This window comes from Vipera ursinii (genome assembly GCF_947247035.1).
Source record: "Vipera ursinii genome assembly, chromosome: 2".
Lineage (NCBI taxonomy): Eukaryota > Metazoa > Chordata > Lepidosauria > Squamata > Viperidae > Vipera > Vipera ursinii.
The window spans coordinates 293,608,555-293,636,420 of record NC_139513.1 but is presented as its reverse complement, the minus strand read 5'-3'; the positions used below and the strand labels follow the sequence as shown (position 1 = coordinate 293,636,420).

The 27,866-nt window shown below is 44.7% G+C and overlaps 1 protein-coding gene across 4 annotated transcripts in view; it reads left to right on the top strand.

The window, feature by feature from the left end:
• DYM (dymeclin) overlaps positions 1-27,866 on the top strand; it is a 241,093-nt gene that overhangs the window by 134,734 nt on the left and 78,493 nt on the right. For all 4 annotated transcript variants that reach the window (XM_083354838.1, XM_083354837.1, XM_083354839.1 and 1 more), the window contains one exon: positions 21,905-22,007. In XM_083354838.1, the coding sequence (XP_083210964.1) occupies positions 21,905-22,007 (103 nt within the window). The remainder of the gene's footprint in view (positions 1-21,904; positions 22,008-27,866) is intronic.

Sequence of the window (27,866 nt, the reverse complement as noted above, 5' to 3'; positions counted from 1 at the left end):
AATGGTTAATAAGTGTGAAAAACATTCTTAAGTCACTTTTTTTCAGTGCTGTTGTAACTTTGAACAGTCACTAAATGAATTGTGTTATGGGCCCAATTATACCTGTATATGGACTTCATGTCCCAGAATCCCACAGCCAGCCTGGCCATTGCTGAGGATTCTGGGAGTTGAAGTCTGTTCACCTTCAATTTGCCACGGTTAGGAAACGCGGTTATTTTTTGTGGGGGACCAAAAAGAGGGTCGCAAATGTTTTGCCCGCTGAAGATCCCGTCTTGTCCAACAGTTTTGGACAAGGAAGAAGGGGAGGAAGGTTTCCAAATACAATCTTAATATGTCATCATTCCGTTAAATTAGGGTCAAAATTAAACTATTATATTTGCCAAGATCAGGTGTCGTGAGGGGAAAAAGCTCTCCGGAGACGCCAGGAGAGGAACAGGATGTCCGTGCCAGGCCTCTGACTCCGTTCCCCATCGTCGTGTTTTCCACCCAAGTGTTTCCTCTCCACGCAACACTTCACTTTGTTCCTAGAAATAAAAGGCGACTCTTTTCCGCTTTTGCTGAAGCTGAAAAGCTGAGCTAGAGGAAATTATTCCTTTGGAGCTGAAGTTGTCCCTGATATTCCCAGAACTCGGAGTGAAGACACACACCTCCCTTTCGGCTCCAGCTGTGTCCCCGTTGAACTTAGAGGGGAGGCCTCTGTCTCAAGGCCACCTGGGATGTTTTGACCCCGGTTACCTGTTGAGGGGAACCAAGAGACAGGGGGCAGTTAAGAAATACGAAATATAAGTGAATTTTCAGCTGGATGTGTCGGCTCAGGGTTGTGGAGGTGAGATCCGGCATAATTGGAACAAAGCACAAAGTCGAACGAAGTAAAACCTTCTGTCTGAACAACATTTACTCCAAAGCTTCTTTCTGTGAGATGTGAAGACAATGAGCTTTGCTGTAAAACATGACAGACCCTCCAGAATTCAGAAGCCATGCCGACTACACGGTCCACGGACTGCAGGGTTCCCCAGCCCATAATCCCCCAACCACTGTGGCAAACCTGGCTTATTGTTAGCTGCTAAGATTCTCCGCTGGTGGGAAAGCGGTAACGGATGACTGAATTTGGCTTTTGCGTTTCTGTAGTTGTAGATGGCAGCTTGTAGAAAACCACACAAACTATGCAACTGTTCCCATAACATTTTAGATTACATCTTGGCACCAGTTGCACGAAAAGATGGTTGGGATTCTTCCCCCCTCCCCTCCCCCCCCAGAATCAAAATCTACAAGCCCCGGGTGTGTTTACAGCCTGCCAAAGCCGGCAGCCTCCTTTGCGTCACTAATGAAATCATCCTGGATTGTTGCGTAGATTATAAAAATAAAATAACAGAAGGGTTGGGAGGGACCTTGGAGATCTTCTAGTCCAACCCCGTGCTCGGGCAGCATTTCAGACAAATGGCTGATTAATCCACACTTTTCTGCCTTTGCCACTTTTTGATGATGATGATGATGATGATGAATTTTAAAAGAAGTATTGCTTTGCTCTTTGACAGCTGCCACTGAACTTTACTTGGAGGGTGCTTGGGTGCAACTTTTCTTAAAGGAAAACGCCTCTTTTCTTTCTTCCTTTTCTTTCTTCCTTTCTTTCTTCCCCCCCCCCTCCGCCCTTCTCTTGCAGCTACACCTGCCGCCATTTGCGGAGATATGTCTGTGTCTTGGACAAATTGTATTTCCCCCGCCAGCCCCACTGCTCTGCGCTGGAGCGCTGCTTCTCCACCCTGGGGGACCACGGAGAGGAACTCTTGACCTTAACTTGCTCTCACGCTCTCAGATCCTATGCTGCCAGGTTGTTAACCTCCGCTCTCCACTTACCTACCGCATGTTGCATGCCACACGTGACCGGCCTGTGCATGAGCGAAGGGGGCAAGGGGGGGGGAGGCTGGCACAGACTTTAGACGGCCGGTAACGTTTACTAGCAAAGCAGCTGCTGGTGTCACATGGCATCCAGACACCGTATAAAAAAAGCCAAGCCGGTTGTGGTTTCACACTGAATAAAGTAGAGCTGGGTGGGGCATCTTCCTTCCCAGAAGTGGAGTGTAGATTTCCTTTGTAAGTACAAAGGTAGTCCTGCAACTTACAACAACTCGTTTAGTGACGGTTTGGAGTCACAACACCACTGAAAATAGTCACAACCGTTGCGGCCTCCCCACGGTCAGCTGATTTACATTCAGGTGCTTGGCAACTGACTCACCTTTATGACGGCTGCAGTGCCCTGGAGTCACGGGATTCTGACAGGCAAAGTCAGTGGTGAAACTAGATTCTGTGTGACTAATTTAAGAACTGCGACGATTCACTTTAACAGCTGTGGCAAGAAAGGTCGTAAAATGGGGCAAAACCCACTTAACAAATGTCTCACTTAGCACTTTGGGCTCAATTTTGGTGGTAACCTGAGGACTACCCGTATTAAATATTACTCTTTTCCCAGCTCAGCTTCATTATCACATCCACACCGGCTACCTAACGCATAAATGAATTTGAACATTTCCCTCATAATTGTATTCCTCGTTTATTACAGTGCATCGAGTCCAGATTTAGACAGGTTGAAACTAGATCTAATTCAATTCCAATTTAGGACATTTTTAATTTTTGCTATGGACCAGGACAGTAACTAAAATGCTTTTAGGTGGGTAAGATTTAATTACACTAACCCTGCAATATTAAAATGTCTAGCTAACATGGGTGTCAACAGAATTGAACCTTTCACACGGCTCTGTTGTACGGCATATTTTCAAGACGGGTCCCGGGTACTTTCTGAGCTTGGTTGTTTTTCTTGCAGACGTTTCACTATCAAACTGTTGTGATCGACGACGTTGCCTAGTTTGGGAAATGAAACGTCTGCAAGACAACAGCCAGGCTGAGGGAGCACCAAGGACTTCCTGAATACTCTCTTCTGCATTTTCAAGTCACGCGGAGAACTAATTATTATTTGGGAAGTCCGTATTTCCCATCTCCTAGAAATTTTCTAGGCAAGATTTGTTTATATCCCACCATGATCATTTTTATAAACAACTCGGGGTGATGAACATATCTAATACTCCAGGGCTCTTCCAACTGGGCCCTTTGATGACTGGTGGACTTCAACTCCCAGAATTCCTCAGCCAGGCACACGTGCCTGGCTGAGGAATTCTGGGAGTTGAAGTCCACCAGTCATCAAAGGGCCCAGTTGGGAGAGCCCTGGAATAATCCTGGTTGGGAGAGAGGGACTGGCCCAAAGTCGCTCAGCTGGCTTTTGTAGGTAAGGCAGGGTTAATTTAATTTAATTTAATAATTTAATTTGTATACCGCCCTTCTCCCGAAGGACTCAGGGCGGTGAACAGGGCAATACATAATAAAAACCAGGATACAAAAATTAAAAAGTAATTAAACTACAATGCCCGTAATAAATTAATACATATTAAAAGTTAAAACCGATTATAAAACCCAGTTAGAACTCGCGACCTCCCCGTTTAGCCTGCTGCTTTAACCACTAGAGCGAACTGCAAGCCTACAATCTCCTCAGAAAGCATCGTGGCTAATAATAGCGGTTTCCTCTCTCTTCCTTCCCCAAAGCAGCCGTGTTGCGCACTTCTTCACGCCGACCGATGGCCACCTGCAGGGGGAAAAGAAACCCAGACTATAACGTCTTGTATTTCCACACGGCTCACCACAATTAAACATTTCCCTACTCAGATGTGCGTGCAAGAAGAACTCACCCCCGTCCCCCCTTCCTTTCACCAGACACACAAGGCCATTATGTAGGACCCTGATTTTTCTGAGCCATTTTGGTGATGAGAATGCCAAAGAAGCAAAGAGTAACACTCAGCTGAGGTAGGGTTAGTAGGAGCCCTGCATGTGCGTTGTTGTTGTTAGCTGCGAAGTCGTGTCCGACCCATCGTGACCCCATGGACAACGTTCCTCCAGGCCTTCCTGTCCTCTACCATCTTCTGGAGTCCCTTTAAGCTCACGTCTCCTGCTTCAGTGACTCCGTCCAGCCACCTCCTTCTCTGTCGTCCCCTCTCGCCCTCCACCTTTCACAGCATGAGGCTCTTCTCCAGTGAGTCCTTCCTTCTCATTAGGTGGCCAAGGTATTGCGTAAGTAACATCAAAAGTAGTGCAGTAGGGAAACGAAAGAGAAGGCCTGCCTGCATTTTTTGTTCTTTTCTTAGTCAACTGAAATTATAATCGTGGTTGCAACTTGATTGACTAGTCGTTTGAATATAAGACGTGGCGGGGGCTAGTTGGCTACATTTCAACCCCGACTGAACACTCTTTTAATTTTTGAAGCCCCTAGAGCAGGGGTCCCCAATCACCGGGCTGCACACCGGTCCCGGTCCGTGGCCTCTGAGGAACCGGGCTGCATAGCTGGAGGTGAGGGTGGGTGAGCGAAACTGCGCATGTGCAGTCCCTGGTGCCAAAAAGGTTGGGGGCCACAGCCGTAGAGTACTTGAATTTGAACTGAATTGAATTTATTAAATTCATATGCCGCCCTTCTCCCTAAGGACTCAGGGCTTGTTCCTTCTTTCAAGAGATGAAGTAAAAAGGAACATGAAAACACGTTAAGCAAATCTCACATCAGTGGCTTCTTTGGTCTTGCTCGTAGTCTTACCGAATTGTTCTATTAGAATAAGAATAGAATAGAATAGAATAGAGCTGGAAGGGACCCTGGAGGTCTTCTAGTCCAGCCCCTGTTCAAGCAGGAGAACCTATACCATCTCAGACAGGTGATTGTCTAGCCTCTTCTTAAAAACCTCCAGGCATGGAGCGCCCACGATTTCTGGTGGCCAGCTGTTCCACTGGTTAATTGTCCTCCCTGTCAGGAAGTTTCTCCTTAATTCCAGGTTGCTTCTCTCTTTGGTCACTTTCCAACCATGGTTTCTCATCCTGCCCTCTGGTGTTTTGGGGAATAATGTGACCCCCTCCTCTTCTTTGTGGCAGCCCCTCAGATACTGGAACGCTGCTCTCATGTCCCCCCTATTTCTTATTTTCTTCAGACTGGCCAGACCCAAGTTCTGCAGCCATTCTTCGTATGTTTTAGTCTCCAGGCCTTGGATCATCTTAGTGGCTCTTCTCGTAATTTTTTCCAAAGTCTTTACATCATTTAGTCAGATTCAGAGATGTGGTCCAGATTTGGTCAATATCCAGGCAGCATGTTTTAGCAGGGTGCACTAAGAAACAATTGAATTAGTACCAAATAGGTGCAAATGGAAGACACTGTTTAATTGATTTTTTTTCAGGGATCAAATTTAATTATTTTTAATTGTTTTTAGCTTTTGTATTGTATTGACTTTTTAAAATACCTTGTAAACCGCCCTGAGTCCTACGGGAAAAGGCGGTATATAAATTCAATAAACTTAAACTTAAACCTATTCCCCAAAATTAAGATAAAATCCTTTTTTTAAAAAAATATTGACTCACTCTTCAAATTTGTGGAAAAGCTTGAGGTTATACATGCTAAAAGTCCTCCACAAAGAACAGCATAGCACAGTAGAGTTTCTCCAAATAAAATAGTACATTTAAATTAATGCTAAACTCACTTGGCACATTCCTTGGTGTTTTATGATTAGTGCCAAAAGTTTCCGGACAGTAAGGGGGTAAAATTGCATGACAAAATTTGACCAGAATATGGAGATTATCCATAATGGGGAATAACAGCATTCTGACTATGCAAGCATATAAGGCAGAGAGACCACACAGTAAACATAAATAAAACCAGCTTGATTGTCAAGGGAAGAAGAAAAAGAAAGCATGGCATGCAATTTAAAATACTTTCCTTTGCTTAAGAACAAACAATAGTCGTCTATAAAGAAAGGTTTTTTAAAAAATAATAATAATAAAAGCCTTTACAAAAGAGGAAAACACAGCAGTAAGAGAGAGGTTATCGAACTGTTCAGATTAAAACCAGGAATAACAAACATCTGTAGGAATGAAATCTTTGACTGAATTTATCTAAACGGGGAGGGGGTGGGGGTGGATCAGGAAACTCCGCGGAAAGAGGAATGAACATTATTTTCTCATATCTGTCCTTTCTGTAACTGGCACGATCCAAACATGCTGTAATTTGGCTCCCAGAATTCCCTGCTGGACGGAAGGGGAAGGCCGTGGAAATACCAGATTCTCAAATCTGGTTAATGCAGCCTTCTGCTATGTGTGAAGTTGCACCTGGCCAACTTCGGATGATCTCCAAAGGCTGAAGAATTAGGGCGGTGGGCTGGACCAAGGAGTCAGAAGGGCGTTTTGCAAACCAGCAGTGGCAAATCCCTTCTATGTTCTTGCCAAAGAAAACTAGATGAACATACCCGTGGCATCGCCAGGAGTCAAGCCCAGTTTAGGGGTGTGTGTGCATTTTTCAGTCTGTTTTAGCTGCTAAGAGGACCGATTAGAAATGTCGATGAAGATTCTCAGTCACCCAGGTAGAGTTGTCTGAAGTTTGAATCCTTGCAACTGGGTTAATTTTTGTTGTTAGATTGAGAGACATTTTGCTGCCCATGCAGGCAGCTTCCTCACTCAGAGCAAGGCAGTTCAGCAGAGAGCCGCTGGAATACACCAGCTCCTGCCACACCAGCCGAAGTGCTTTGCAAAACGCCGAGGAACATTTTGAACTAAAAAGAAAAAATCAGTCCAGTTGCAATGATTCATCCTTCAGACAGCCTTTGGAAGAGTCGGAAATATTTGCATTTCTAGTAACATCGAGAAAGCAGAGCAGCCTAGATAGGAAGCATTGCTGGAGACGTCGGCTTCTGCATTTCAAGGGCCTGAGTGTATCGGTAGCAAAATAATAAAAGTGGTGTGCATCACTGCAGTTTTAGACGTTAAAACTCTGGGTAGAAGGACAAAAGTATGTTGGCAATTTCCAAACCCACATTTCCTGTGACAGAACACCAAAGGAAGGAGCCTCTTGGCAAATGGGACAGGACTGAGAATTCCCTAACTTCCTCCGCATCCATCAGTCATTCGGTCTGGGGGATTGGGCTATTAAAGCGGGGGGGGGGGGGGGTTGAGTCATTGTTGGGGGGAGGAAAACACAGTTCTCCTTCAGAGTATCATTTCCCCTTTGCTCTTGGCTTCACTTATTTGAATGCCTCACTGCAGGGGCAAAGTGGGAGCCACTGGAGCAGGGGTCGGCAACCTCGGCTCTTTTATGACTCATGGACTTCAACTCCCAGAATTCCTGAGCCAGCCATGCTCAGGAATCCTCAGCTATGCTGGCTCAGGAATTCTGGGAGTTGAAGTCCATGAGTCACAAAAGAGCCAAGGTTGCCTACCTCTGCACTAGAGTAATATTTTTCAACCTTGCCCACTTTAAGATGTGTGGACTTCAATTCCCAGCACTCCCAGCCAGCCGTGCTCTTGCGCAACCTCCAGAGGTCACACAGGAGGGCGGTGCAGTTTTTGCAGACCCACCAGATATTGCTCAAGGACGGGCCAGGCCTCCCCTTCAGGGCCAGGCTTGGCTTGGCTGCCAAGGGCCACTGTTCAGGGGGGCCTAGATCAGAGGTCCCCCACTTTCGGGGCACCAGGGACCACCGGTTCCGTGGAGAGAGGTTTTTCCGCGCACCGGAGGGTGTGTGGTTTTGTGTGCTGCCTGCATCTCGCGGACGGGGCTTTGCTTGTTTGTGCAGACCAGTTGCTGGCATGCCACGGCCCGGTACCAGTCCACAGACCGGGGGGTGGGTGGGGACCCCTGGCCTAGATAGGAGGTGGGGAGGGAGATGGAGAACTGTTTCCTTGGGGTGAGACACCAGGAAATTAAAGTCAGGCATTTTCCAAATTTTTGACAAACCAAGCCTTAAAGATGCGACATCACTGGGTTATGCGGATGTTATGTGGATGTTGAAACAGAAACACATACCTAACGCATAAATGAATTTGAACATTTCCCTCATAATTGTATTCCTCGTTTATTACAGTGCATCGAGTCCAGATTTAGACAGGTTGAAACTAGATCTAATTCAATTCCAATATAGGACATTTTAAATTTTTGCTATGGACCAGGACAGTAATTAAAATGCTTTTTGGTGGGTAAGATTTAATTACACTAACCCTGCAATATTAAAATGTGTTTTGTCCAAGATTTTATCAGGGACATATTATTAATACAGAGAGAAAGCACGGCCTCTGTTGCAGTGGGTCTCTCTAATTATGAAAAATTTGGATCCAAACAAAACATTTGCAGCCACTCTTATGGACCTCAAACCCCTTTATTGCATACATTTGTAAAAATAGATCTTTGAATCAACTTTTCTCAAGGTGGGGGAGGGGGAATGTCTTCAGATTCTACTGAAATATTTGCCTGGGACTAATAGTGAGATTCGCTTTCATAGCATCCTGCAGGCATTGCAGAAAGAGAGCCATCCCACCATCAAATGACTTTAATAATGCAGCTTCCTAATATGCAACAGACTCATTCTGTCAAATTCTTCTGAGTGATTCAGACAAAATTGTGCCAGAGGCAAGGTATGAGACTACATTTTTAAAAAAAAACCAGGTGAAAGGCCCTCCCCGTCCTGCGGGCTTTGGGTAACTAGCAGGAGGGGAAAGAAGCGAAGAGCGGCCCAGTTACAGCGGGACGTCCCAGGGGGGCTTTTCAAAAGGCAACTGGGCTTGTATTGTTTTTCCGTGAAGGCGTTTCGCTTCTCATCCAAGGGGCTTACTCTGTTCTGACTGACCTGAAAAAGCTTCTTGGTTCTTGTGTCAGAACAGAAGAAGCTTCTTGGACAAGAAGCGAAACGTCTTCATGGAAAATCACATTTAATATTGTATTTAGAACAGAAAGTAGCATAGAATAGAATAGAATAGAATAGAATAGAATAGAATAGAATAGAATAGAATAGGAAATATGGGATAGAATAGAATAGAATAGAATAGAATAGAATAGAATAGAACAGAACAGAATAGGAGCTGGAAGGGACCTTGGAGGTCTTCTAGTCCAGCCCCCTGCTCAGGCAGGAGAACCTATAGTTATCTTTCCCAAGCCAGTTGTCCTCCAAGCATTTATTATATTTACAGGTAGTCCTTGACTTACAACAGTTCATTTAGTGACCGTGCAAAGTTACAACAGCACATAAAAAAAACATTTTATGATCGTTTTTCACACTTACGACCATTTCAGCATTCACGTGGTCACGTGATCAAAATTCAGACGTTTGGCCACTGACTTGTATTTATGACGGTTGCGGTGTCCCGGGGTCACGTGATCCCCTTTTGCAACCTTCTGACCAAGTCAATGGGGAAAGCCGGATCCACTTAACAACCGTGTTACTAACTTAACAACTGCAGTGATTTACTTAACAACCACGGCAAGAAAGGTTGTAAAATGGGGCGAAATCCACTTAACAAATGTCTCACTTAGCAACAGGGATTTTGGGTTCAGTTGAGGTCATAAGTTGAGGACTACCTGTATTAAAATTGCATGCCACCCATCTCCCCCAGAGGGGACTTTTATAATCATAAAAAGCAGGATAAAACAATAAATATGAACGCTAAAATTGTTTTAAAATCGACAGGGCGGAAAGGAAAAGGGAGCAAGATGGCCCCAGGGAGGAGGTGGGTGGAGGTCTTACCTCTCTCCCTTAATCGCCTCCAGAAGGATTTTCCCCCACTGGGGTCCCAGCCCAGCTGGCAGAGCCGGGTCTTCAGGCCCCTTCGGAAGGCCCCAAAAGGCTGGGCAGGGGTGTACCTGGCAGGGGTGGATGGGTGGGGGAGTTTCCAGAGGACAGGAGCCACAGCAAGCATGTTGGAACTACCATTCCCAGGATCCCTTGCTTTTTGATCACGCTAGGTGGGAATTCTGGGAACCTAATCCAAATCTATCCGGATGGCACTAGATTGAGAGAGGCTGAAGCATGCTTTTAAATTCCAGAGGAAAGTCATGCTGATCCGCTGTTTTTCCAAGAACCCTGTAATCGTAAGCTTGCAGATTTATTCTGCTACACATGGCCGTGCAAATACTGTAGGCTCTGGTCCACGGAGGCTCCTTCTAATTAAAAGTACTTTGAGAATTTTCTGTCTTCCAGGATAGCCATACAAGCCGCAGTTTCTTTCGCTACTTGTGCAATGACTTTAGTCTGAGACCCGAGTGTTTTTCAAAAGGGAACACCTCTCCAAAAATGCGCTGTATAAAGTTATAAACCGCGTCTTCACCATTTAGCTAAATCGTATATCTCAGAATATACTATATTGATAGGATATCATAAATGGAAGGATCCCAGCCATGGATGTTTCTCATCGGCTTCGGTTGGTTTAGCTACTTTTTCCCCCCCCTCGTTCTTGAAATAGTGTATCCGAAAATGGATTTCGTTAGAGAAAAGATTCTGAAACGTCATTAAAAGCCAGATATTCAGGCAGGGATGGGCGTTATGTGGCTCCTCAAATGTTGTAATGCGGTGTGTTCTCCTAATTCAGGGGTAGGCTCTTTTATGACTGGTGGACTTCAACTCCCAGAATTCCTGAGCCAGCACAGCTGACTCAGGAATCCTGGGAGTTGAAGTCCACCAGTCATAAAAGAGCCAAGGTGGCCTGTTGTTGTTAGTTGCGAAGTCGTGTCCGACCCATCGCGACCCTATGGACAATGTTCCTCCAGGCCTTCCTGTCCTCTACCATCTTCTGGAGTCCATTTAAGCTCACGCCTCCTGCTTCAGTGACTCCGTCCAGCCACCTCATTCTCTGTCGTCCCCTTCTTCTCTCGCCCTCAACCTTTCCCAGCATGAGGCTCTTCTCCAGTGAGTCCTTCCTCCTCATTAGGTGGCCAAAGGATTTGAGTTTTAGCTTCAGGATCTGGCCTTCTAAAGGGCAGTCAGAGTTGATCTCCTCTAGGACTGACCGGTTGGATCGCCTTGCAGTCCGAGGGACTCGCGGGAGTCTTCTCCAGCACCAGAGTTCAAAGGCCTCAATTCTTTGGCGCTCGGCCTTTCTTATGGTCCAACTTTCACTGCCATACATTGCAACTGGGAAGACCACAGCCTTGACTATACGCACTTTTGTTGACAGGGTGATGTCTCTGCTTTTTAGTGTGCTGTCTAGATTTGCCATGGCTTTCCTCCCCAGGAGCAAGCGTCTTTTAATTTCTTGGCTGCAGTCCCCGTCTGCAGTGATCTTGGAGCCCAGGAAAATAAAATCTGTCACTACCTCCATTTCTTCCCCATCTATTTGCCAGGAAGTGAGAGGGCCAGATGCCATGCCAAAGTGGCCTACCCCTGTCCTAATTGATTATGCTGTATAAGGAAGGTGGAATCAAACCTCTGGGGGTCCACCAATCCAATAGACACCCTTCCCCCATTTAGGCTAAGCTTCCAGGTAACTTTTAAAGGAGAGTTTGTGAGTCCTGGCCTAACTCCAGCGCTCTCCAAAAGATGTTGTGGTGCGTCACTCTGATTAAATGTAATCTAGGGAGAAATATTGTGTTTTATTTTGTTTGCTTTTTCATACATAAGCCTGTTGGCTCCGTCAAGAGCCTCCTCAACCTTGGTAGGTTCAACTTTCCCCTTATCTTTCTTCCTCGTCTTCTGCTGCTTCCCCGCATATCAGGACCAGGAACAAGGTGGCCAGGTGGGCAACAGGTAGCCATTTGCTGTCCTTGCAGTGCCGTTGCGCACAATTCTGCCATTTGGGGAGCATTACTCTTTGTCAGTTAAACTTCTGTTCCCGTGGAGGAAACTGGAAAGATGCGAATTGTCTCTGGGATTCTTGCTCGAGTTATATCTGGGCAGAGCATCTGCTGATTATTACGTTTTGAACGCAAGCTATAGATTTACTGATTCTGGCCATTTTTCAGGCAACAAGCACCCAACACCATAACGTAATCCCTAAATAATAGGGTTAATAGAGGTCTTAAAAGCGAAGCAAATATCTTTCTGTGAAAAGGGCAGGGGGAAAATGGAAGGGCGCATACTAAACAGTGTAATGTTTTAAATTTATCTCCGTTCCGTGTTTGCATTGCAAGTGACTTAGCATTCACGCTAACCGCTCAGCAGTTTCTTCCCACAGTGGTTTAAGAAGGTCAGAGAGAAAATTAGCAGTACTGAAATAGGAGGAATTGAAAACTTTTATATTGAACTCTTCAATCTTCCGGATGATTGTACTGGACTTTTGGCATGTTAAACAAGGAAGGGAGAATCCTGCTGCATTCTCCAATCGTGCCTTTTAATGTGTTCCCGTCTTCAAAAGAAGTTTCCTTTCCCAGATACAGATAGTCCTCGACTTAGTGACCAAAGTCACACCGGCATTGAAAAAAGCGACTCAACGGCCATTCTTCAGAGTTACGACCTTTGCAGCATCCCCGGGATCATGTGATCAACATTCAGACGCTGGGCAACAGGTTCCTCTGTATGACCTCGGCTGTGTCCTGGGGTTAACTGTCACCCCCTTTTGCGACCGAACATAGGATGGAAAAAGTTGTTGAGAATGAGAGGGTGAAGATCTTGTGGGACTTCAGAATACAGACAGATCGCCATTTGGAACACAACAAGCCAGATATCGCAGTTGTAGAGAACCGAAGCGTACAGCTGATTGATATCGCTGTACCAGGAGATGCCAGAGTCAAAGAAAAAGAACTGGAAAAAATTATGAAATACTGCGACCTGGTCATTGAAACTGCACGATTATGGATGAAACGTGTAACAGTGATACCCATTGTCATCGGGGCACTGGGAACTATGTCCAAAAACTTTGCAAAATACATCAAGAAATTGCAGCTTCCTGCAATAATTCCAGCAAAGCTAGAAAAAACTGCGCTACTTGGAACATCTTACATTTTAAGGAGGTACCTGGTTGATACCTAGGATGCTGGCAGCAACCCGTGTCAACCATTAGTGCCAGTCAACGTGAGTGTTCAGTTGACTGAGTTTCATGTCTTATGAATAAAAGTTATATAATAATAATAATAATAATAATAATAATAATAATAAGAAGAAGAAGAAGAAGAAGAAGAAGAAGAAGAAGAAGAAGAAGAAGAAGAAGAAGAAGAAGAAGAAGAAGAAGAAGAAGAAGAAAGTTGGAAGGGACCTTGGAGGTCATCTAGTCCAACCCCCTGCTTAGGAAGGAAACCCTACACTATTTCAGACAAATGGCTGTCCAGTCCCTTCTTAAAAACTTTCAGTGTTGGAGCATTCAGAGCTTCCGGAGGCAGGTGGTTCCACTGGTTAATTGTTCTCACTGTCAGGAAGTTTCCCCTTAGTTCTAGGTTGCTTCTCTCCTTGATGAGTTTCCATCCATTCCATCTGTTGATGTGCATTCATAGCTACTTGCAGTGTCCAGCAGTCATGTAACCACAATTTATGACCTTTTTTTAACAGTAATTGGTGTTTACTTCTGGTTTCCAGCAAAAAACGCCCCCTACAGAACAAAGGGTTTGTTTCACAACCACCGCAAAAATAAAAAGGTTGTAAAATTGGGCCGTGTCCTGTGATGTGACCCATTTTACAACAATTACGGCTCACAACCAAAATTCCAGGCTCAGTTAATTATTGTAAGTTGAGGTTTACCTGTAATCTGTTGCACTGGTTTTGCACCACTCCGAATGCAACCCAGCCTTCTGGATTTCTTCCACCTTTTCACATTAGCATATTTTCACTTCCTTCTGCTTCTGCCATCACACCTGCAAAGGAGATGTTAACTTAAAAAGTGGGAGATGGGATCGGTCTTCGTATACTCTTAGTCTAGTCTAGTGTATAGTAGCTGGATGTTAGGACTTTGCTGTTGAGTCATTTTGCGTATTAAACTGAAGTTGTGAAATGCAGACATGAAATTGTAAAATTGGAGTATCCCCTGCCAAGTATATAAAAGTTTTTGTTTTTCCAAAAAAGCTATAGCTTTTAAAAATGCTTGCTGCAGTCGTAAGATATATGTTTATCCAACATTTGGAACCGATTTTTGTTTTGTCATTATATAAAAATGCTGACCCTTAAATCCTTCTTGGATTCCCACAGAATTCTGAATGTACGTTCTTTTTCAACCAACAACAGCAAAATGTGATGAACTTGTTGATGGATTGATTTAATTTGCGAAAGAGTGACTGTTTTCGTTTTAAAGTCATGTTTTGCTTATTTTATTTCAGTTTTCAGAGGACATATCACGTTTCTGGTATGGAAATGAGATGAATTTCCACATAAATGGAATACAGTGTCAATCTAATTAGGGGGCTACAAAAAAAATTCTCCTTGTTTTGATAAAAAGAAAGGAACTTAAAGGATTAACAGGCCAAATCTGGCTCCCACAGAGTCTTGAATATAGATTGACTTACGGCCGCAATTGAGCCCAAACTCTCCGTTGCTAAGTGAGACGTTTGTTAAGTGAGTTTTGCCTCATTTTACGACCTTGCTTGCCACAGTTGCTAAGTAAATCGCTGCAGTTGTTAAGCGAGTCACACACGGTTGTTAACTGAATCTGGCTTCCCCATTGACTGCTTGTCAGGAGGTCGCAAAAGGGGATGACGTGATCCCGAGATGCTGCGACCGTCATAAATATGAGTCGATTGCCAAGCGTCCGAATTTTGGTCACTTAACCCCCGGGGATGCTTCAATGGTCGATGCTGCAAGTGTGAGAAACAGTCCCAAGTTGTATTTTTCAGTGCCGCTGTAACTTCAAACGGTCATTAAGTGAACTGTTGTAAATTGAGGCCTACCTGCACCTCACCTCCTGGCTTGTTCCCTCAACAATTCCTCTCCTCCCAGTAATTCTTGCTTCCACCGATGACTGGAGGGAGCCAGCAAGACCTCACGGCATACATTCCTGGGCAAGAAGCTAATGGTGCCTCCTCCTACACTCCCTTCGTCCTTACTCTCTGAGTTTCGTCCAGCGAGTAGTTCTGCATAGAGCCTCCCAGCCCGCCGGGTGTGGGGTCAGTTCCCTCCCAGGCCAAAGTCCATCGCAGAGAAGATGGAATTGACAACAATCTAGAGCAGAGGTGGGGAAGGACGGCCCCCTTTATGACTTGTGGACTTCAACTCCCAGAATTCCCCAGCCAGCAAAGCTGTCTGTGGAATTCTGGGAGTTGAAGTCCACAAGTCATAAAGGGGGCCGTCCTTCCCTACCTCTGCTCTGGACCATTGACTTCAGCTTCCTCGTGCTGGAGTCCAAATGAAAGACGACTTCCGGCCTCAGACCTCACCTGACAGGAATCTCCTCATCTCTACGCTTAATTGACTTCTCTGCCTAACTGCTTTTTTACAGTTAGGAACTATTTAAAATATTTAGTTGGCCTCTGCCTGCCATACCTCAGATTCATTCTTTTGTGTCCTGCCTTCCTGTCGGACGTTTTAGTCCCGCTGGAGTCCAGTCCACCCTTCCCTCCATGCCTAACGACTGGATTGGCCCAGGGCTTTGATCCTGGCCCGAAGCTTCTGATGCGTCTACTGGCACCTGTCAGTTCCAGGCAGCGGATTGTCTAGTCTTCATGTAATCCAAGAGATACTCTGAAGTCTCGCGTCTTCCTTCCTTCCTTCCTTCCTTCCTTCCTTCCTTCCTTCCTTCCTTCCTTCCTTCCTTCCTTCCTTCCTTCCCACCTTCCTTCCTTCCTTCGCTGCTTTTCTAAATTCATCTTATCAATTAGACGCTGATCGTTTGTTCCTCCATTTCTTCTCTGCTCAGCTGGAAAAAGCTTGTTTTCAACTTGATGCTGCGGGACTGCATCAGTGGCAGCTAGTTCTCGACTTACGACCACGATTGAGCTCGTGATTAAGTGAGACATTTCTTAAGTGACTTTTGCCCCCTTTTACGACCTTACTTGCCACAGCTGTTAAGTGAATCACTGCAGTTGGTAAGTTAACCCGGTTTCCCCATCGACACTGCGGGTCGGAAGGTCACCAAAGGGGATCGCGTGAGTCCGGGACACTGCAACGGTCATACATATGAGTCAATTGCCAAGCATCCGAATTCTGATCATGTTATCGTGGAGGTGCCAGAATGGTCGTGTTAAAAACGGTCATAAGTCATTATTTTTAGTGCTGTTGTACAATAATTTCAGTCACCAAATGAACTGATGTAAGTCAAGGGACTGCCTGTATTACATCAGCTAGATAATAATAATAAGAAGAAGGAGGAGGAGGAGGAGGAGGAGGAGGAGGAGGAGGAGGAGGAGGAGGAGGAGGAGGAGGAAGGGGTCTTGGAGGTCATCTAGTCCAACCCCTTGCTCAGGCAGGAGACCCTGTGCCATTTCAGACAAATGGCTGTCCAGTCTCTTCTTAAAAACTTCCAGTGTTGGAGCATTCACAGCTTCTGGAGGCAGGTTGTTCCACTGGTTAATTGTTCTAAGTGTCAGGAAGTTTCTCATTAGTTCTAGGTTGCTTCTCTCCTTGGTTAGTTTCCATCCGTTGCTTCTTGTCCTGCCTTCTGGTGCTTTGGAGAATAGCTTGACTCCCTCTTCTTCTTTGTGGCAGCCCCTGAGATATTGGAACACCCCTCACCCTTCTCTTCATTAAACTACACATACCCAATTCCAGCAACCATATGTTTTGGCCTCCAGTCCCCTGATCATCTTTGTTGCTCTTCTCTGCACTCTTTCTAGAGTCTCAACATCTGTTTTACATCGTGGTGACCAAAACTGGATGCAGTATTCCAGGTGTGGCCTTACCAAGGCATTGTAAAGTGGTATTAACCCTTCACGTGATCTTGATTCTATCCCTCTGTTCATGCAGCCTAGCACTGTGTTGGCTTTTTGGGCAGCTGCAGCACACAGCTGGCTCCTGTTTAAGGGATCGTCCACCGGGACTCCGAGATCCCTCTCACAGTTGCTACTATTGAGCAAGGTACAAGGAAAGTTGTTGGTAAGCATGTGTAATTGGCCTGTAATTGCCTGGTGCTGCCCCATTATCATTACATCCATTTTTTTATATACACATAACTCAAGGCAGTAATCCTGTTTAATATTCCAGCCTCCTTTTCCCCCACAATAGCAGCCCTGTGAGATGGGTTGGGCTGTGCCCAAAATGACGCAGCCAGCTTGCCTGCCTAAGGGCGGCCTGGACCTCTGTCTCCTGGCTTGTAGGCCACCACTTTGACCTCGGCATCAAACTGGCTCCAACATCTATCCAATCCATCTGTGTGGCCACTTAATTGTCGTGGCATCAGAGTTTCCTTAATATGACATGGAGAGTTTCTTTCAGATCCCTCAAAGAAATCAAGTTAAATTATGTCTACCGCATTCCCACAATTTGTTAAGGAAGTTATCAAAAAGAAAAGTTAGTCTGAATAGTTAGTTAGTCCAGGGCTTTCAGCCTTTCCACCCATTGTACCACTTTTAGGATATGGCGACATCTGAGGACCACCAGTCGCCTAGCAAGGTGTCAAAAATCTGATGATCAAAAAAAAGAAGCAAAAAAGTGATGAAGTACAGGTAGTCCTCAACTTACAACAGTTTGCTTAGTGACTGTTCGAAGTTACAATGGCACTGAAAAAGTGCCCCCCAAGCCACAGCCAAGCAAGACACCTGCCTGCCCGCCCGGTGGCGCTCTTCCTCCTGTCCGAGGTTTTCATGGTTGTGAGCATTTCTGTTGAGGATTGGCAGCGGGTGTGGGGTGGGGTGGGTGTTTGGTTTTTATCCCCCCCCCCGTCTGCTGGGTAGTTGCAGCAGGTTTTGGTCACCTCACATGACCCTGGGACACTGTGACCGTCATAAATATGAATCAGTTGCCAAGGGTCTGAATGTACATCACAAGACCCTGGAGATGCTGCAACATTCCAGCTGATCGGCGCTTCTTCTGGGCTCAGAAGTGCCAGGATTGGTGCTGAGCTCCATCTGGATCCTGGCGCTGATCCTGGCGCTTCCGCTGAGCCCCGACAGCCCTGCAGCTCCAGCCGTCTCTCGCTCGGGCTTGTGCGGTGCTGCCCCCGGTTCAGCCCATTCCCCTCCCCCGCTACCCCTTTCCTAGGATGGTCACCTACCACCCGCCAGGTGCCAATGTACCATAGGTGGTACCCGTACCACTGGTTGAAAAGCCCTGAATACATTAGTCTGCTGGATAAACCCATTTGTAGTAGTAATTACTTTATTTTCAAGGTACTTTTGGATTGATTTAGTTATACTCCATTCCATAATCTTCCCAAATCACATCCATTTTGAATACAGGAACATTGACCTTCCTTGTTTACCTATTAAATTATGTTTTGACTTTCTAAATGAAGAGCTTAACCTCCATTTATTTTCCATACACTAAACATAGTACAGAGATAATAGTGGCCACTAATTGTATGAATCGGTGCTGTTTCTGAATTTTACTTTTTTAGTCGAGAGAGGTTTGAGAGACCATTTCAGCCACAGTCCCAAGCCTTTATCTGAAATCTGTATTTTGGGGTTAATTATTAACTTTGGTGAACCACTTTATTTAATGGCATTACATTTGTAGCTAGGAGAGAAAGAATTTCTTGTGAGTTGTTATTTGTTATTCAAATGCTATTAGCCTATGAAGTGAATTGCTTGGAAAGCTAAACTTGCTTTGATCAACCTGAATAACAGGGAGGATTGGTTCAGATAAATAGCTTATAGCTTCTAAATCAGGGGGTCTTCAAACTTGGCCCTTTGATGACTTGTGGACCTCAACTCCCAGAATCCCTTAGCCAGGCATGTGCCTGGCTGAGGAATTCTGGGAGTTGAAGTCCACAAGCCATCAAAGGGCCAAAGTTGAAGACCCCTGCTCTAAAGAATGTTTTCAGGCAGCCCTCGTCTTAGGGCCACGCTGGAGCCCAAAATTTCTCTTGCTATGCAAGGCGTTTGCTAACTGAATTCTGCCTCGTTTTACAACCTTTCTGGGCCACCGCTGTTAAATGAATCACTGCAGTTGTTAATGGTTACACGGTTATTAAATGAATCTGGCTTCCCCATTGACTTTGCTGGTCAGAAAGTCGGATCACGTGATCCCAGGACGTACTGCGACCGTCATAAATATGAGTTAGTTGCCAAGCATCCGAATTTTGATCAGGTGACCCTGGGGATGGCGCAAAGGTCGTAAGTGTGAAAAACAGCCATAAGTCACTTTTTTCAGTGCCGTTGTAACTTTGAGGACTGTCTGTATTGACAGTAGAGTTTGAATAAGCTGTTAGGTGTTCCCTTTTCTTGGACCTATGCCGTATTAAGGTAGTATTCAAATCGATACGCGCTCAAATAGAGATAGAAATAATACGTTTTAAGTATTTAACTGCTGCTCCTTCAACCACCTTGCTCCTTCTGCAAAGCTGCATTTTCCTTCCTGAAATTAATTCTTCAACCCACGTTACACTGACACATACACAACACTTTGCTACAGTTTTCTCGATAGCTTTTGGAAGAGACAGTGAGACTCGGAGGGGGTCCAGAAAGCAATAAGAAGCCAGTTAGTCCCGAAGGACCCTTTCTCCAAAGGCAACTGGGCTTGTTTTGATTTTCCTTGAAGGCGTTTCGCTTCTCATCCAAGAAGCTTCTTCAGTTCTGACTGACCTGAAAAAGCTTCTTGGTTCTTCAGTCACAAGAAAAAACAAAAACAGGGGAGACATGATAGCAGCGTTCCAGTATCTGAGGGGCTGCCACAAAAAAGAGGAGGGGGTCGCATTGTTCTCCAAAGCACCCGAGGGAAGGAAGAGAAACAACGGTTGGAAACTGACCAAAGAGAGAAGCAGCCTGGAATTAAGGAGAAACTTCCTGACAGGGAGGACAATCAACCAGTGGAACAGCCTGCCACCAGAAGTGGGTGCTCCATCACTGGAGGTTTTTAAGAAGAGACTGGACAGCCACTTGTCTGAGATGGTATAGGATTCCTTCCTGCCTGAACGGGGGGCTAGACTAGAAGACCTCCAAGGTCCCTTCCAGCTCTATTCTATTCCATTCCATTCCATTCCATGTTTTCTTTATTCTATTCTATTCCATTCCATATTTTCTTTATTCTATTCTATTCTAGTCTATCCCATTCCATTCCATTCCATTCCATTTCATATTTTCTTTATTCTATTCTATTCCATTCCATTTCATATTTTCTGTTTTGTTCTGTTCTGTTCCGTATTTTCTTTTCTATTCTATTCCATTCCATTCCATATTTTCTATTCTATTCTATTCTATTCTATTCTATTCTATTCTATTCTATTCTATTCTATTCTATTCTATTCTGTTCTGTTTTCTATTCTATTCTATTCTATTCTATTCTATTTATTCTATTCTATCCTATTCCATTCTATTCCATTCCATTCCATATTTTCTTTATTCTATTCTGTTCTGTTCTGTCCTGTCCTATTCTATTCTATTCCATTCCATTCCATATTTTCTTTATTCTGTTCTGTCCTGTCCTGTCCTGTTCTATTTTATTCCATTCTACTCTATTCCATTCCATTCTTGGACGAGAAGTGAAACCTCTTCATGGAAAAAGAAGAAGGCCCAGCTGCCTTTTGAGAAAGCCCCCTTGGCACAGACATGGCCTGGGCGACTGAGAATCTCCATAGACAAGGAACCGGTTGCATTTACCAAACTTGGGGAGAGCAGTGAAGATGCTACTGACTTGCTGAGGCACGGAGGCTCCTGTCCATCTTTTCCCAACGTTCAAGAGCACCAAAGTGGATGAAACCAGAGCTAGGTCAGATCCGGGTGGGGATCCGTAACCCCTGCAGGCGCCTGCTGCCAGAGACACTTTTGAACCTCTGCACCTGTTCCCACAGTCCTCGTCTACCCTGGAGGGTGGAATTTGAATGCCCTATTTTTCTAGAGTTAAAAAGTTATATATACAGGCCGTCCTGGGCTTTCAGCCACTCGTTTAGTGGCTGTTCAAAGTTCCGACGGCACTGAAGAACACAAGGGAGGACCGTTTTCACACAACCGTTCCAGCATCCCCCGTGATCAGAGTTCGTTCCCTTGGACGGTGGCAAGCCTTCATTGTGACCGTCGCGCGGTCCTGTGCGATCAGCATTTGTAACCTTCCCAGCAGGATTCTGACAGGCAGAGTCAAGGGGGGGAGCCAGATTTGCTTAATGACCGCATGATCCACTTAGCGACCGCAGCCGTTCACTTAATAACTGTGGGGGGAAAGTTCGTGAAGTGGGGCAAAACTCACTTAACAAACTGCCTGATTTAGCAGTGGTCATTTCGGTCTCAATTGTGATTTTAACTCTGGGGCTCTGCGGTTCCCACGTCCATCTCTTGGCTTCAGGCTGACGGAAGAGTTTCTCCCTTCTGGTCCGCAAAGCTCACCTTTTGAAAGGCTGCAGAGGGACGCAGAGCCAAAGGCATTTTTGACAACTAAAACATGGGGGTCACTAAAGGAAACCAGCAGATTTTTCATTTTTTGCACAAGAACATTTTGGTGGGTTCAGCAGAAGAAACGTAGGGCTGGCTTTTGAATTAGAAATATGAACATTAACCCTTGGTTCATTTTTTTTTATATTTGCGGTAGGTGGGTATATACTTTTAAGCCATCAAGCGTCCTAAGATTGTGGCAAAAAGAAAAAAAAAGTCAGAATAAATGCTCAACTTACTGTAATAGCAGGGACAAAGGGACATTTCGTGAAGAAAAAGGGCTAAAGACAGGAATTGTCCAAGTTTTTTTTACCCTGAATTGTGGTTCTGGATTAACTTATATCTGCAGTGCCTTCTTCCAATCCAAACACAGTGTTGGTTTTGTGATCTACTTTGGAAATGTTCTGCTTTCAAACTAAATGTCTCCTTTGTAGAATTCAATTTCTGAGAAAACACTTTATAAACTCTTTTTATAAAGAGTTATAAACTCTGCAGGGTAAAGTCTGTACCAGTGTTTCTCTAGCCTGGCAGCTTGGAGGATGTACAGACTTCGACTCCCAGAATCCCCCAGTGCACACATCTTCAAGTTGCCAAGCTTGAGAAACACTGCACTAAGTTGTTTCATAAAAACAGAATACCTTCCGCTGATTCCTATGAAAACAATATACAAACAATATACTTGTGGTTTTTTTTCCTTCCCAGCTTGTTTGCGTTGTTGTCCAAAAAGCACAACAAAGTTTTGGAACAGGCCACGCAGTCTCTGAGAAGTTCCCTGTCTGCTCCTGATTCTCCACTTCCAGATTACGTGAGTATCGAATATCCTCTTTTAAGGAAGAAGTCAAAATACATCCCCTCGGTTTGCACAAGTCTGTTAAAGAATCTGACAGCCTAGCAACAACCATCACCAAAATATAGGAAGTTTGACTGGTGACATCATGTCTGAAACTCACTGAAAGATATTTTTTTAAAAAACAAAAACAAAAAGCTTTGCAAATGGCAAAATGAGAACCATGGTGATTTTTAGCAAGCATTTTCTTCTAGTTTTCCTGTCTTAAGCATTTGCAAATGGTTCCCACTGCCCTAGGATCGTCAGTGGAAGGAAGAACACAACTTACTTACTTACTTACTATTTATTTATTTATTTATTTATTTATTTATTTATTTATTTATTTATGACAAAACAGTGAGGGGTCTAGCGTGCAAAAGGTAGCAAAAGGACAGGTCTGGTGTCCAATTTAGCATTAAGAGCCAATTTGTGTTGTGATGAGGGCACCAGGCTAGACACGGGGAGGCTGTGAGTTTTAGACCCAACCTTTGGGTCAGTCACTCCCTCTCAGCCCTAGCAAAGTGGCTGTGGCAAATCACTTCCAAAAGTCTTCAAGAAAACTGCAAGGGCTTCTCCAGGCATTTGCCAGGGATCAACATGGATTGAAAGACATGGGGAGGGGGGGAAGACGACACCCCATAATAATTAGCTTCCTTCACCAAAACAAAAAGGCCTAAATTGAATAAAATGTATTAAAACATATATTAAATGTAGCACACGTCTTAGTTCTCTTAGCTCTTGAATATTTTGCAGCTTTAATTAATACACTGCTCAAAAAATAAAGGGAACACAAGATAAGACATCCTACTATTAAATACAGTACATTGTGTTGTTTAAGTGTTCCCTTTATTTTTTTTGAGCAGTATATATTGTTTTGGTATATTTCTTAACTCCAAAGTAACTCAATAAGTTTTATTGAAAGTGGACATGGAGCAAAGGGGTTGCTTTGCATGGCCCCTTCCAATATTACAATATTGTGTACTTGGCTTAGTCGTGAATTGGATGGATTTTTTTTTCCTCCAAAGAAATTATTTTAAATCTTAACGCAGTAGCATCTTGATTAATTCTAATGCGCTTAAAATATTTTTTTTTTGCATAATTGGAGCCTATATCCCAGTAAAAGGAATACAGTACCGAGAAAAAACATCTGTTTATAAGGAGCATTCCGACACATGTTTAATGCATATCTGATAGCCCATTCTGTATTTCTTTAAAAAAATATGTAAAAATTGAATGTCGCCTCCTCAATCAGGTTTTACGAAGTCTGCTTAATGTAACATGTTAATAAATAACCTTGATGCGATACTCTATTTGCTTGTAGGGAACAAATTACATTCAGATTTTTTTTTTTTTTGAGATTGGTTTCATTTTTCTTGCTACCTGTGGTCTTGCTAGCCTTGAAAAAAAAGGAAGCGAAAGAAGAAAGGGGAGGGGGGAAAGGGGGGGCTGGTTGAATTTAACCTCACTGGCCGCTCTTCCGGTCTAGCTCCCATCAAGGCTGAAATCACGAGAGCTGTCCTTACAAAGGTATATTTTAAAGGCAAGATTTGGCTCAGAATCTGCTTTGGCACTTCTGGAAATATCTTAATTCATCTCAGATTTGACTGAGGGGGGGGTGGGAAGGGGGGGCTAGGACATGCAAAACAGGATTTCTGTCCCTGGTCTCTTCTGCCAAGCCTGGAGGAGCGGGCTACAAAATCATGAGTTACTACAGTTGCTGCTATGTAAAAAAAAACAAAAAAACAAGCATTGATCCAAAATAAATCTTGTGAGTGGCTGACATAGGAAAACTGGGCAGGTTTATCCTCCCCGTTAAAAATATGGTTTGAGAATGGATTGTTTTATTATCTGTTTTTGATGGGAAATTTTTATTTTATAAAGATGCAAGATTCTAGCCTTGTGTTTATTTGATGCCTAGATTAAAATGTAATTGTTAAAAACGATCTTTCTTAACTTTAATCGCAATGAAATCATTAGTTTCCCTTGACAGAGAGGGAAAGAGTTCCACCCAAGTGTATTTATTTGTCATTTTCAGGGAGTTGGGGCACGGTGGAGTTCGAATCCACTGACCTATTTCATAGAAGGATTCCGAAGTCAGCTTTCAGAAGGAAAAACAGTTACTGTGCTGTAAGCCTTTCTGAAATCAGATTTAACAGAACAGAATAACAGAGTTGGAAGGGACCTTGGAGGTCATCTAGTCCAACTCCTGAAGGCAAGAGAAGAAGCAACAGATGGAAACTGACCAAGGAGAGAAGCAGCCTGGAAATAAGGAGAAACTTCCTGACAGGGAGAACAATTAACCAGTGGAACTACCTGCCTCCAGAAGCTGTGAATGCTCCAACACTGGAAGTTTTTAAGAAGAGACTGGACAGCCCTTTGTCTGAAGTGGTACAGTGTTTCCTGCCTGAGCAGGGGGGTTGGTCTAGATGACCTCCAAGGTCCCTTCCAACTTTGTATTATTATTATTATTATTATTATTATTATTATTATTATTATTATTATTATTATTATTATTAAGTTGGAAGGGACCTTGGAGGTCATCTAGTCCAACCCCCTGCTCAGGCAGGAAACCCTATACCATTTTATTTATTTATTTATTTATTAATTTAATTTATATACCGCCCTTCTCCCAGAGGACTCAGGGCAGTGAACAGGGCAATACATAAAAACTAGATACAAAAATTAAAAATTATTAAAACGTGATTAAACAATGCCCATAATAAATTAATACAGATTAAAAATTGAAGTTCATTTATAAAAATCCCACCCCGTCCCATCAGGCCAGGCCAGCTTGTTTAAAGAGATGGGTTTTAAGATCGCGCCGGAAGGAGCGGAGATCGGGCGCCATCCGGAGCTCGACTGGAAGATGGTTCCATAAATCCGGTGCACCCACAGAGAACGCCCTCCCCCTGGGGGCCACCAGTCGGCATTCTTTGACCGATGGCACCCTGAGGAGGCCCTCTCTGTGGGAGCGTACTGGGCGGAGGGAAGTTGACGCCGGCTGCAGGTGCTCCCCAAGGTATTCCGGACCCATGCCATGAAGGGCTTTGTAGGTCATTACTAACACCTTGAACCTCACCCGGAAGACAACTGGTAGCCAATGCAGCTCGCGGAGCAAAGGTGTGACATGGGAGTATCGGGAAACTCCCAATACAACTCTCGCGGCTGCATTCTGTACCAGTTGGAGCCTCCGAGTGGTCTTCAAGGGTAGCCCCATGTAGAGAGCGTTGCAGTAATCAAGACGAGAGGTCACGAGCGCATGAGTGACCGTACGTAAGGCATCCCGGTCTAGATAGGGCCGCAACTGGCGCACCAGGCGAACCTGGGCGAAGGCCCCCCTAGTCACAGCTACTATATGGTCTTCTAGGGAGAGCTGTGAATCTAGGAGGACTCCCAAGTTGCGAGCCCTATCTACAGGAGGTAATGACTCACCCCCCATAGTGAGGGGTGGGATATCCTGAATATCCCGAGATGCCGGTGTGCACAGCCACTCAGTCTTGTCAGGGTTGAGTCGAAGCCTGTTCCTCCCCATCCAGACCCGGACCGCCTCCAGGCAACGGGACATCACGAGGGCATCACTGGGGTGGTTTGGGGTCGAAACGAAAAGCTGGGTATCATCAGCATACTGATGATACCCAACTCCAAAACCACGAATGATCTCACCCAGCGGTTTCATGTAGATGTTGAACAGGAGAGGCGAGAGGACCGAAGGAACTCCACAAGCGAGAGGCCTTGAGGTCGACCTCTGCCCCCCTGCCAACCCCGACTGCGAGCGTCCCAGGAGATAGGAGGAGAAACACTGAAGGACCGTGCCTCCCACTCCCAATCCCCTGAGACGCTGCAGTAGGATACCATGGTCGATGGTATCGAAAGCCGCTGAGAGGTCTAATAGGACTAGGACAGAGGAATACCCCCTGTCCCGAGCCCTCCAGAGATCATTCACCAGAGCGACCAATGCCGTCTCCGTGCTGTACCCGGGCAAATGGCTGGACAGTCTCTTCTTAAAAACCTCCAGTGTTGGAGCATTCACAGCTTCTGGAGGCAGGTGGTTCCACTGGTTAATTGTTCTCACTGTCAGGAAATTCCTTCTTGGTTCTACGTTGCTTCTCTCCTCGATGAGTTTCCATCTGTTGCTTCTTGTCCTGCCTTCAGGCGCTTTGGAGGATAGCTAGACTGCCTCTTACTTGTGGCAGCCCCTGAGATATTGGAAGACTGCTATCATGTCACCCCTCGCCCTTCTCTTCGTTAAACTACACATACCCAATTCCAGCAAACATTCTTTGTATGTTTTAGCCTGCAGTCCCCCAATCATCTTTGTTGCTCTTCTCTGTACCCTTTCCAGAGTCTCAACATCTTTTTTACATCATGGTGACCAAACTGGATGCAGTATTCCAGGTGTGGCCTTACCAAAGCATTGTAAAGTGGTATTAGTACTTCACTTGATCTTGATTCTATCCCTCTGTTAATGCAGCCTAGCACTGTGTTGGCTTTTTTAGCAGCTGCATCACACTGCTGGCTCATATTGAAGTGATTGTCTACTAGGACTCTGAGATCCCTCTCACAGTTACTACTATCGAGCAAGGTACCACCTATACTAAACCTGTGCATTATTATTATTATTGTTGTTGTTGTTGTTGTTGTTGTTGTTGTTGTTATTCCCTGCTCAAGCAGGAGACCGTAATACACCATTTCAGACAAATCATTGTCCAGTCACTTCTTGGAAACCTCCAGTGATGGAGCACCCACAACGTCTGGAGGCAAGGAGTTCCACTGATCAATTCTTCTCATTGTCAGGATTTTTTTCCTTAGTCCTAGGTTGGTTGTCTCCTTGATTTGTTTCCATCCATTGCTTCTTTTCCTGCCTTCAGGTGCTTTGGATAAGAGGTGGACCCCCCCTTCTTCCTTGTGGCACCCCATCAAATATTGGAGCCAGTTATTGTGTCGCCCCCTCGTCCTTCTTTTCACTAGACTAGACATTCCTGCAACCGTCCTTCATATGTTTTAGCCTCTTTGACGCTCTTCTCTGCAGTCTTTCTTGAGGCTTGACATCTTTTTTATATCGTGGCAGCCGAAACTGGATGCCGTCTTCCAAGTGTGATCTTACAAAGGCCTTTAAAAAAGCATTACTAACATTTCATGTGATCTTGATTCTGTCCCTCTGTTAACGCAGCCTATGACTGCATTGGCTTTTTTGATGGTTTGAATACACCCAGATAATTTATACTACCCAGAAATACTTTGAGCCAAGATGCTGTTCAATTTCCAAACCTTTCCCCAAAAATGTAATACTGGAGACTTGTAAGAAATGATAAATAGGATGAGCTACAGGGATGGTTTTATTACAAAACCCTTTCCTCTCTTGAGAACGATGGAAGCATTCTTCGTTGCAAGCCAATATTGACTTTTAACCCCATTCACACAGTTGGCTCTTGGCTACTTATTTGAACCAGGGAAGGCCAAGAATTGGGGTCTAATTCACATCTGTAAGCCGAAAAATATCTATGACTTCAATTGGATTCGTTGAACATTTAGGTCGGCATGGAAACAAGCGAAGTGTTATTCCTATAGATCACAACAACCTATTAAGTTATGTTTATTTACTTTGGAGTGGGCGTGGCCAAAGGCAGTAAATTAGACCACCCCCTTGAATGGTTTTGTGCAAATATGAATGCAGCGGAAAAGAATAATGTCATTGTGCCCAACCACAGAGTGTGCCTTGAGACAAGCCGGAGGCTGTTTATTCAGGCCGTTCCCAGGTTTTCCATCCACATGGATCTTTGTCCCACTCATTGCTTCCCCTCCGGTTCACGAGTTTGGTTTTTCTGAATGAGAGGGGTC